The sequence below is a fragment of the Oncorhynchus masou genome, chromosome 12, assembly GCF_036934945.1.
Source record: "Oncorhynchus masou masou isolate Uvic2021 chromosome 12, UVic_Omas_1.1, whole genome shotgun sequence".
NCBI lineage: Eukaryota > Metazoa > Chordata > Actinopteri > Salmoniformes > Salmonidae > Oncorhynchus > Oncorhynchus masou.
Genome location: NC_088223.1, coordinates 80579641 through 80592288, shown reverse-complemented (window position 1 = coordinate 80592288; position 12648 = coordinate 80579641). Strand labels below are relative to the sequence as shown.

The 12648-nt window shown below is 39.8% G+C and overlaps 1 protein-coding gene across 1 annotated transcript; it reads left to right on the top strand.

The window, feature by feature from the left end:
* The first annotated feature begins 37 nt into the window (after positions 1 to 37).
* On the top strand, positions 38 to 12074 carry LOC135550916 (NHL repeat-containing protein 3-like). Its single transcript, XM_064982145.1, has 7 exons — positions 38 to 223; positions 4812 to 4967; positions 5185 to 5335; positions 8454 to 8654; positions 8910 to 9001; positions 10437 to 10549; positions 10693 to 12074. Exons 1-7 carry the CDS (start codon positions 131 to 133, stop codon positions 10946 to 10948), a joined length of 1062 nt encoding a protein of 353 aa, XP_064838217.1. The 5' UTR covers positions 38 to 130; the 3' UTR covers positions 10949 to 12074.
* Positions 12075 to 12648: the final 574 nt, after the last annotated feature.

Here is a 12648-nt window from a genome sequence, read left to right as displayed (position 1 = left end):
GTGACCTCAACCACGAACATCGTCATGTGATCAAAATAGGAAGTGGCGTTAGTCTTTTCGTCTGATTCAAAGGTGCTAGGTTGGGTGGAAGCGCCCGATATATTTGATTGTTAACCTTCAAGGTTTCCCCATGAAAAGACGCAATCATTTGTGTTTAATAGTGACGACCATGGGGACACTTTTTCTGCTTATGGTGGTATTATATGGTTCAATAAATTCACAGGTACGTAGCTCCTTTCAATAGTTTTTATGGTATTGACTTACCTGTTTTGCTGACTGTCAGCATCATATCCTTCCTTGCCCTTGTTGAGTTAGCTAACAGTTGCCAGAATCAATAGTTACTTGTCATATGTGCCCTAATACATAGATTACACAATTATTTCTCACTTAAACCCCTGTTAAGAACAAACTGTCTGTTTTAAGTCAGGATCCTTCCTGCCTGTCCTGTTAATAAGATACCCTGTCAAAATAATGGGCTGCATTCAGTACGTCTTTGTACTGAACGACCAGTTGAACAACGGGATGGGTTGTGGTAAAGGCTCTATTTGAGGCCATCAAATCCATTATGTACTGTGGGTAAATGGTGACTGACTGATCTGTAAATAATAATGGGTAGTTCATTATTGTGCAAATTGATTTGGAGATGAATCAGTCGGCTGCAATGTAGAACAAGCCCAAAGACAGTACAGTATAAAACCCCACAATGGAGGTGTCATAATACCCATAAAACCTTGCGGCCAAACAGGGAAATGGTTCCAATCGTTTTCCAGCATTCATTTTACCCATAGAGGATTTTAGAAACACTTCAAGTAAGGGCTGTGTTTTGTGTAGACTGACCCTGGCATGACATTTTGATAACCATGTAAATCTCTCTCTCGGACAAGGTGACTTTTATCAATATATTCGGCTCTATTTAATCTCAAATTCGAAAATGCTAATTAGCATCAAAGTAGACATCATGCAAAACTACAAATCCTTACAAGCTCTTGCACGTCATCTCAAGCTGACACCTTTGCTAACAGGTATTATGTCAATTTAAAACTTTAGCAAGACAGTTAACAGAATTGTCAATTTAAAGAAATGTAGTTAATTTATTCATTACTATATTTAGATAGTTAATTCAGATATTCTTACCTTTGCCTCAATTCAGCGGTATCTTCCAAATCATGGTATTTATGGTTATTTATGATAGCCACATTAGCAGCTAATTAGTATTTCATTTTAGGGGGGTAAATTCAAGTGAATATATTGATAAATCACCTTGTACTAGAGAGATTTAAACATTTATCAAAAAGTCACGGCAGGGTGAAGGCAACCGCTTGCTTTCCAGCAGAAACAGTTTGGTAGAGTTTGTGCATATATTATGACAACATTTTGTGACGTTTTGGACTTCGGTGAGTTTTTTTCAGCTGTTTGGGCACCCATTTTTTTTATAGTGGCAAGCCGATGTACAGAGCCGAAGTCTACACCCCTTTGTCTGTGATTGGTCAACAGTAGGGATTCTTCAATTAAGACTGTTGTCATTCAATGAGAGACGGCTTGTTTTCATGCACATTTTTTAATTGAAAAATACTGCACCAAACATCTTAGTTAGATGTAAAATTGCACAACTAAGATCTCTTTTGAAAAAATGTCAAAATTAATGACAGATTTCTTGAGTTATCTTTGATGAATTCTGACTTTTGAGGAAGTGTATACTGAATACAGCATCTCAAAATGGACATTTTTTCTCATTTATGAAGCGAAGGTCTTTTATTAAGGGAGTATTGCGAACACACTTGTTTGATGGGAACCATTTCCCTGTTTGACCGCTAGGTTTTATGGGTATTATGACTGATGCTGTGGTACTCTGTGAAGATAGGCAGAAACTGCTTCTCCAATAGAAATCCCCGATCACACTTGTTGGCGATGTTATGGCGACATTGGCTAGCTAAGCCAAAGATAGTTAATCTGTGTCGTTTACAGTGGGAGCAAATTAAGCATAGTGGGCAGGTTTGAGCATGTATTTGTATATTTCCATTAGGGAACACCACCTGTGAAGTATGAAAACTGTGCACAAACTCAATTCGACCTTGCACTCCTAAACAACGGAATTCTTTTCAACTTTGGAAAAGCATTGACTCCATAAAACTTAGTACGCTGTGTTCTGAACAGAGTTTTTTTAGTTTAGGGAACAAAAATGGATTGAAATCAGATTTTTCATAATGAGAAAATATGCAGAATTTCGGCCCAGTTTAACCTAGTGCTATCCTCTCCCACTACCTGCAACTGGACTTCCTCTCACTACCACATTTGGTGGTGAGAACTTTGAAAACGGATGCTTCAGCTTGATAGCCTTGTGATGTGTCTGGGTTACCCTTTCTGTCTGTGATAAGCACCGAACTGCGAATGTGCAGGCCATCAAAAATCAAAGACACTCCTTCGTTATAAAATTGCTTTTGACGAAAATGAAAATGTGTCAATTTCACAAGGTTGGAGTAATAACTTATAATAACTTGTTCAGCTACTTAGGACATTGACTCGAATTTAGGTTGTTCCTTTAGATTTTTAGAGAATTAACAGCTAAGGAAGAATATTTCACTTCTGTCATTGACTTCTCAAATCCCAAATCCCGGCTTGTTCTGATCTCAAGCATTCCCCGGAAGTTTTGCTTTGTTGCGCCTCTGGGTTTAGAAATTTTCTTTGTGGGAACCATCATGAAACTGAATAAATGTTTTTTTATCTTGGAATGTGTAAAGTGGATTTTCAGGTGAATAAAAAAAGAAAGCAGTCGTTGATAATATCAATAAAAAATCGATCCGGTTTATTAGAAGATGCAACAAGGATACACCTCCAGAACAGTAGTAGAGAAAATGTCTGGCCCACACACTACAGAACGTTCTTTAAACACCAGCCTGAGAGGCTTGAGGAAAGTCACAACATCAACTGCTACAGAATCACACAGTGTCACAGATTCTTTATCTGTTATTCAACACTGGCAGACATTTGATACTGGCAGCTAAACAGGTCAAAGGTAGGAACATCACTTAGTTTCAACTGATAGAAAACAACTTAATTAAATATGGTACTTAAACACACAGTAAAACCTATTTTTCTACCCGCAATGGAATGCATCTGTCTGCGTCTCCCCACACATACAGTGCCTTCAGAAAGTATTCACACCTCTTGAATTTTTACAAATTTTGTTGTGTTACAGCCTGAATTTGAAATGGGTGAATTTTAGATAATTTTTTTTTGTCATTACACACAATTGCCCATAATGTCAAAGTGGAATCTTGTTTTTAGAAATTGTTACAAATTAATTTAAAATGGAAAGCTCAAATGTCTTGAGTCAATAAGTATTCAACCCCTTTGTTATGGCAAGCCTAGATAAGTTCAGAAGTAAAGATGTGCTTAACAAGGCACATAATAAGTTGCATGGACTCACTCTCTGTGCAATAATAGTGTTTAAGATGATTTTTAATGACTACCTCGTCTTTGTACCCCACACATACAATTATCTGGAAGTTCCCTCAGTCAAGCAGTGAATTTCAAGCAATTATTCAACCACAAAGATCAGGGAGGTTTCCAAATGCCTCACAAAGATGGGCACCTATTGGTAGATGGTTAAAAAAACATTGAATATCCCTTTGAACATGGTGAAGTTATTAATTACACTTTGGATGGTGTAGCAATGCATCCAGACACTGCAAAGATACAGGCGTCCTTCCTAAGGAGTTGCCAGAGAGGAAGGAAACCGCTCAGGGATTTCTCCATGAGGCAAATGGTGACTTTAAAACAGTTACATGAGTTTAATGACTGGTAAGAGAGAACTGAGGATTGTAGTTACTCCATACTAACCTAAATGACAGCTTGAAAAGAAGTAAGCCTGTACAGAATAAAAAATATTCCAAATCATGCATCCTATTTGCAATAATGCACTTAAGTAAAACTGCAAAAAAATGGACAAAGTAATGTCCTGAATACAAAGCGTTTTCTTTGGGGCAAATACAACACATCACTGAGTACCATTCTTCATATTTTCAAGCATGGTGGTGGCTGTATCATGTTATGGGTATGCTTGTCATCAGCAAGGACTAGGGAGTTATTGAGGATAAAAAGAAACGGAATAGAGCTAAGCACAGGAAAAATCCTAGTGGAAAACCTGGTTCAGTCTGCTTTCCAACAGACACTAGGAGACAAATTCACCTTCCAGCAGGACAATAAGCTAAAATCCAAGACCAAATATACACTGGAGTTGCTTACCAAGTCGACAATGAATTTTCCTAAGAGGTCTAGTTACAGTTTTGACTTAAATCGACTTGAAAATCTATGGCAAGACTTGGAAATGTCTGTCTAGCAATGATCAACAACCAACTTGACAGAGCTTGAAGAACTTAAAAAGAATAATGTACAAATATTGTACAATCCAGGTGTGCAAAGCTCTTAGAGACTTACGCAGAAAGACTCACAGCTGTAATTGCTGCCAAAGGTGATTATAACATATATTGACTTAACTTTTTTAATCAATATTAGTCTGTTATTTTTCATAAATTCTAACATGTATAAAAATATATATATTCTACTTTCACATGAGTATTTTGTGTAGATCATTGACAAACAAATTACAATTAAATCAATTCTAATTCCACCTTGTAACACAACAAAATGTGGAAAGAGTCAGAGTGAATGCTTTTTCTGAAGGCACTGTACCAGCAAGTTTATTACATATCAATCCATATCAACAGTAAATCAAATGCAGTAAAATAATTAGCCCTAATCAAATAATTTCCCATTAGAATGCATAAGGCAATGTTTTGTTTCTTTGGCAGCAATCGGAAACATCTGGCCTAAAACCAGATTACAGACTTCTTGGACGACCATTGTACAAATTGGATATCAACTGGCCCAAATATCCAGAGCTTTTCAGCGGCGAGGTATTTGGAGTGGCTGTCAACCAGTATGCCGGTGTGGTATATGTTGCACAGGTCAGTATGTTATCTTGAAGTCATGTATTTGATTTGAAACCAATGGTATTATGATACAGAACTTAAAGAGACAAAGGGAAAATAAAAAGCAAGGCTTAAAAAAACAGATTAGCATAACATTGTCATTGTAAAAACAGTGCTGAGTACAGATGTGCTGTACAAAATAGCTGACAATGTAGGCTATTAGGTATTAAATAACCAAACTTCTATGTCCCAGAGAGGTGAGACGGTTCCAAAGGTGCTGGTGTTTACAACAGACGGAGAGTTCCTACAGGCCTGGAACACGAGCACCCTGGAGATGCCCCATGGGATATTTTTGGCCGATGCCGCCACCAACCCCACCGTGTGGGTCACGGACGTAGGAAACGGTGAGGCCTCACAGCAGACCTAGGCCCGGTTTCCCGATAGAGATGGAACGTAAGATTTTGAGTGTAACGATACACCTTTCCTACAACGGCCGAAGATGTAGCATGCGTTTCCTAAAACACCATGCAGAGAGAACGGTTGCTAAGTGCGTCGTTGGAGTATGTGTCGATACCGATAGGATCGAAAGGAAGGGAGTGCTGCTTTCGGATCAGCTTCATTCAGCTCTTTCCTCAACATTGTAATTACAGTGCATTCGGAAAGTATTCAGACTCCTTCACTTTTTCCACATTTTGTTAGATTAAAGCCTTATTCTAAAATGGATTAAATAAAACATTTTCCTCATCAACCTACACACAATATCCCATAATGACAAAGCAAAACAGGTTTTTAGAAATGTCTGCAAATTTATAAATATATATAAAAAATAGCTTATGTACATAAGTATTCAGACCCTTTGTTATGATACTTGAATTTGAGCTCAGGTGCATCCTGTTTCCATTGATCATCCTTGAAATGTTTTTACAATTTGATTGGAATCCACCAGTGGTAAATTAAATTGATTGGACATGATTTGGAAAGGCACACACACCTGTCTGTATAAGGTACCACAGTTGACAGTGCATGTCAGAGCATAAACCAAGCCATGACGCCAAAGGAATTGTCCGTAGAGCTCCGAGACAGGATTCTGTCGAGGCACAGATCTGGGGAAGGGAACCACAACATTTCTGAGGCAATAAAAGTCCCTAAGAACACAGTGGCCTCCGTCATTCTTAAATGGAAGAAGTTTGGAACCGCCAAGACTCTTCCTAAACAAGAACCCGTTGTTCACTCTGAAAGAGCTCCAGAGTTCCTCTGTGGAGATGGTTGTCCTTATAGGCTGTCCCATCTCAAGATAGAACTCTTTGGCCTGAATGCCAAGCGTCACATCTGGAGAACGTGGCACCATCACTACAGTGAAGCGTGGTGGCAGCATCATGCTGTGGGGATGTTTGTCAGCTGCAGGGACTTGGAGACTAGTCAGGATTGATGGCAAGGATGGACGGAGCAACGTACAGAGACACTTGATGAAAACCTGCTCAGGACCTCAGACTGTGACGAAGGTTCACTTTCCAACAGGACAATGAACCTAAGCACACAGCCAAAACAACACTGGAGTGGCTTCGGGACAAGTCTCTGAATGTCTTTGAGTGGCCCAGCCATAGCCCGGACTTCAACCCGAACAAGCATGTCTGAAGAGAACCTAAAAATAGCTGTGCAGCGACGCTCCCCATCAAACCTGACAGAGCTTGAGATGATCTGCAGAGAAGAATTGGAGAAACTCCCCAAATATATGTGTGCCAAGCTTGTAGCGTCATACCCGAGAAGACTCGAGGCTGTAATCACTGCCAAGGGGCCTTTAACAAAGTACTGAGTGAAGGGTCTGAATACTTATGTAAGTGAGATATTTCCATTTTTTTATTTTTTTTCTAAAAACCTGTTTTTGCTTTTTTTAATGGGGTATTGTGTGTAGATTGATGAATACAGCTGTAATGTAACAAATTGTGGAAAAAGTAAAGTGGTCTGAATACTTTCCGAATACGCTGTATTTCACAATACTGATGCCGTATCAGCTCCTATAGAGATATTACCATCTACGGCTGCAAATATTCTAATGTTTACCCAGTAAAAATGCTCAATCACAGATTTTACACGTTGCGCACATGTTCGGCTGCGCCATTAATATGTTTTGACAAATTACAGATCGTAGCTTACAAGTAGCAAATAGAACTCCGTTGATTGAACATAATTTACTTGTTTCTTTTAATGCAGTCATCTCGGTTTTTATTTGAATCATATTTGTATATGTTGATTGTTTGTATCAATTACAAAGACATTGGCAACTTTGTATATGTAGTCAACTTTGTTCTGAAGTTATTGAGGTCACAGAGAGAAGGATAAACCATGCTATGTTTAGCAGAGATCTTCTGTGTATGTGACGCAGGAGGGCATAAAAACATCTAACAAAGCACTTAGCTGTTCTACAAGTGGGCTGATGTAGAGTTCAGATTACGAGTGTTTTCAAGTGCAACGTTAACGATAGTTTTGGGAAACCACTCAAGAGATTTAACGATGGTCATACAAAGGTTCTAACGATGAATTTAGCCATAAAGAGCCATTGAACAGACCGATTGGCACGTGTTTTTCTATTGCTCATTAGAAAACTAGATTTCAGTCTTAGAGGTGTGTTTCTTGACTGATTCCGCATTTGGTTAATGAAGTTTGTTCCCTATGAGACACTGTAGATGCAGATGCCGATTTCACTTCCTCAAATTCCCCAGAATTAATCTATGAACTCATGAAATCTGTAATACATTTTGGCCGAGGATGTTTTAGATGCAAAATTTTACATCTAACTAAGGTGTTTGGTGCATTATTTCTCAAGTAAAAACATTTACGAAGTGTTGTCTTATGTAAACAGTCGGAGCTGCTGGGCAGATCTGTCTCACTGACTATGCTATTGGATAGAGAGCAATCACCACAGATCTTCACCCTATGTTAGTGGGCAAATGGACATCGTCAAATCAAAACCTAACCTTCATTTTCCTAGTGTGACACGCAGATGTTCCAAACTCTGTTTTAGACCAGACTGACTTCATGACCAAAATCATCCTATTTACACTTTGTAGTCAATGTTGACTCTAAAATAACTGTTTCTGACTCATATCGATGCCACATAGGCCATTTTCAAAGGGATTTGTTGCTTTTTAAAGGCAGATGTTTTTTAAGATGCTTTTGGGTAACCGGGCCCTGGGTCGTATTCATTAGGACATGCAACGAACAACATTTTGCAACAGAACTGAAAAAAAGCCCTATTGTGAACGTATTCTATGTACTAAACACTTTAGTATTGACAAAATACGGTGTATTTACTTTGTTAGTCATATACACATCTGGCTGATAAACATTGGATCCAGCTAAAGTGCCTTGCCTAGTAGAAAAGTTTTTACACAACCTCATCACTCATCTATTTCCCAAAATATGAGCCTCCTTCACCTGTCTGCTGTCTCATTGCTTTAGAACGCTGCTGTAGTCTCAGTGTTTTGAGTGACTACTGTATTTTTCCTATCCAATCTGTTGTAGGCCCGTATGGTCACTCCATTAAGCAGTACTCTCCCTCGGGCAAGCTGCTCCAGGTCCTGGGCTCAATGGGGGAAGCCGGCTCTGGGGTCAACCCGCTCCAGTTTGACCAGCCTGCTGAAATCTTTGTCCACAGCTCTGGGGAGATCTACATAGTGGACGGGGACGGAGGGATTAACAACCGCCTCATCAAACTGTCCAAAGGTGATGGTGACATTATAACCACAGAGAGCTAATAAGTTTTATATGTCATTCTGTGGTTATAACATTATGTTCTATGCCAGAGCCACACTTCCAAAATGCCAAAATATAATTTCTAGAACGGACATTCCCATTAAAGTTCTGGTAATTCTATTTGTATGGCCATTCATAGAAAATGGTGATACTACCCATTGAAATAACATAATGCTATAGCCATGGTGTGATCCATGTTATAACCTCTATATGGTTTCTCTACAGACCTGGAGGTGCAATGGATGCACGGAGAGAAGGGCCAGGGCCTTGCACAGTTCTACATCCCCCATAGTGTGGCAGTAGATAACTATCAAAGGGTAGGTACATTGTGCAGGACTCTGCAGTACAAGCAGTGCTGTGTTGAAGACAACTTCAAGTTCAAAACCTTATTGTCCAATATTGTGAAGTGATGTCTAAGCAGGCATCTCGTGTTTGAAATGCGTCACAAGCTGAAATCCAAGTCTCATCTCACTCAACTTTATAGATCTGTACCTGATACAGATTGATGGTGACATTTTCGTAGTGCAAACTAAGTGCAAGAAGTACTGTTAAACCTCATTCTAATTTTGCAGTGTAATTTAATGTGAAACTTTTCTTCAATTATATGCATTATATGGGCTACCGAGTGGCGCAGCGGTCTAAGACACTGCATCTCAGTGCACGAGGTGTCACTGCAGTCCCTGGTTCTAATCCAGGCTGCATCACACCCGGCTGTGATTGGGAGTCCCATAGGGCGGCGCACAGTTGGCCCAACGTCATCCTGGTTTGGCCAGGGTAGGCCGTCATTGTAAATAAGAATTTGTTCTTAACTGACTTGCCTAGTGAAATAAAATAAATAAGGAGGCGATTAATTTAAGTAGAGTTTGTAAGCTGGGCATTACATAAATACACCGAGTGTACAAAACATTAGGAACACCTAACCTAACACCGACTGACCAGGTGAAAGCTATGATACCTTATAGATGTCATCTGTTAAATCCACTTCAATCCGTATAGATGAAGGGGAGGAGACAGGTTAAAGGAGGAGTTTTAAGCCTTGAGACATGGATGTGTGCCATTCAGAGGTTGAATCGGCAAGACAAAAGATTTAAGGTACCTTTGAACAAGGTATGGTAGTAGGTGCCAGGTGTAACAGTATAACTTTAGACCGTCCCCTCGCCCATACCCGGGCGCGAACCAGGAACCCTCTGCACACATCAACAACAGTCACCCACAAAGCATCGTTACCCATCGCTCCACAAAAGCCGAGGCCCTTGCAGAGCAAGGGGAACTACTACTTCAAGGTCTCAGAGCAAGTGACGTCACCGATTGAAACGCTATTTAGCGCGCACTGCTAACTAAGCTAGCCGTTTCACATCCGTTACACAGGCACACCGGTTTGTGTGTCAAGAACTGCAATGCTGCAGGGTTTTTCACACTCAACAGTTTCCTGTGTGTATCAAGAATGATCCACCACCCAAAGAACATCTGTCCAACTTGATACAACTGTGGGACGCATTGGAGTCAACATGGGCCAGCATCCCTGTGTAACGTTTTCGATGCCTCGACAAATTGAGGCTGTTCTAAGGGGAAAAGTGGGTGCAACTCAATGTCATTAGGAAGGTGTTTCTAATGTTTTATACACTCTGTGTCGTCTCCTCTTTATAATGCATATTATTTAAGAAAAGTTTCAAATTAAATCACACTGCTAGATTATGAGGTTTATGGTAAGCTTTGGATTTTGTGGTAAGTGCGTGCTGTGGTGTTGCGTAGGTGTGGGTTGCTGACAGAGGAAACAAGCGAATCCAGGTGTTTAATTCTGTGACTGGAGACTGGCTTGGAACATGGGGAAGCTGTTTCAATGAGGATGCACCCTACTCTGTCAGGTTGGTATTGATAGTCCCAATATTTACCTGTCAGTCTTATTTTGTTATCTTTCATGGACACACTGGTTTTGCTAACTGCAACTCAATATTAGGAAGGTTTCCTTAATGTTATGTACACTCAGTGTAATTAATTATCCCCATAGGTTGACACCAGACCAGAAGTACTTTGTGGTGGTGCAGCTGAACACCAATCAGATCTCTCTACTGGAGGCTCCACCTGTGGGTGTGATTGGTCAGTGCCAGGTGGTCAGTGTCATCCAATTGGCTGAAGACGTCAAGCCCCACCTAGTGGACCTGGACCTGAAGACGGGGGCTCTGTATGTGGCTGAGATTGGTGCACAGCAGGCTCAGAAGTTTACCCCATTCAGCCTGGGTACTGGCTTCCTGCAGGATGGTTGATGCACTCTATTATAGGCCGTGTTCCAGGCGGACAACATTGCAGACACATGACAGGTCTCAGAACGCCTGGATTGGTGTTTAACATATCAGTTAACCACATCATATGATAGCAATCTGATGCCCGACTGTGCAGTCTATGATCTGGGCACAGAACCACTGGCTGATGCAGTGCAACGTCTGCAATGCAGTTGGCCTGGACCACGACTATATTCTTTTGATGAGAAGTTAACATGTATATTTAAATAGATTCAAATGAGCCAGGTCACTTATTGGACAAATCAAAGATGCCATTTTCTCCCCATACTGCTCATTTGAATAATTATTTACCCCAGGCTCACTAAGGTATAAAGTCCTTTGTATGTAACGTGCTACGCCAATCAGGAACTCTTAGCCAGCTCTATGTTTACTGTTTAGTTCTTATGGAGGTATAGAAATGTATTGCATGTCCAACTAACCAATCTCACTGGTCACTTACGTTAGTGGCTTGATGTTAACCAAACCTCATGATCCTGCTACTTAATTGCATGAAAGAAATGGTTGTAAGAACCATAATTTGAAATTCTTTAAGGCAGCTATGTTTCAAAGGCATCAAAGTGACTTGTGCTGTATGAGGTACTACTACTATCAAGTGAGAAACTTGTTTTCTTACTTGCAGTATGTTTGATCACATATGACCAGTGCTATTCAGATTAGATTTGAAAGGGTTCGGTGTCATCCGCTAGCCTGTATATATTTTGCCAGGGGAAGTGTCGTGATATATGAAAAGCATAACATTATTATGCTTGTGTGTGTATATGGTTTCATTGGGATTACAAGTCCTGTATTGTGTTTTTACCCTGGGGAACAAATCTTATTTTATGGGGAAATGTTTACATTGCTTGCTCCTGAATATTGTTTATGGTCATATGCATATTTTGTTAAATTTGATTGTATGAATATACTGTGATTTGTTTCTGCTGCTTTTTATTAGTGCCATATTTTAGTCATGCTCTGCATCATTGAATGTTCATTGAATTTTCAATTTTTTTGTTGCTTGTTATTCTTTCATTTTCAAGGGTAAAGATTGACAGAAATAAGATCTAAATAAACTTTTTGAAAACCAATTTTGCCATAGTGATATAGCTTCCCCTGGCTTTAGTCTGTCATTATTTTGATGCATGAATACCAGGGGAGGACGGCTCATAATAATTTCTGGAGTGGAGTGTAATGGCTGCAATAGAGTGAATGGAATGGTATCCAAAACATTATTATGAGCTGTCCTCAGCAGTCTTCACTGATGAATCCACAACCCCAACAGCAAGGCAAAGAAAAACAGACCAAAAACAGGAATTACAGTCTGAGTGACAAATGTAATCAGATTATCAATCCACAGCAATTGCAAACAAACTGCTGTTAGAAATCACACCGGACCCAAACCAGCTGCGTGCGTGCGCTACCCCCACAATTCCAGTGGGTCAGAAGTTTACATACACTATGTTGACTGCTTTTTAAACAGCTTGGAAAATTCCAGAAAATGATGTCATGGCTTTAGAAGCTTCTGATAGGCTAATTGACATAATTTTTGTCAATTGGAGCTGTACCTGTGGATGTATTTCAAGGCCGACCTTCAAACTCAGTGCCTCTTTGCTTGACATCATGGGAAAATTAAAAGAAATCGCCAAGACCTCAGAAAGAAAATTTTCTCTACTATTATTCTGACA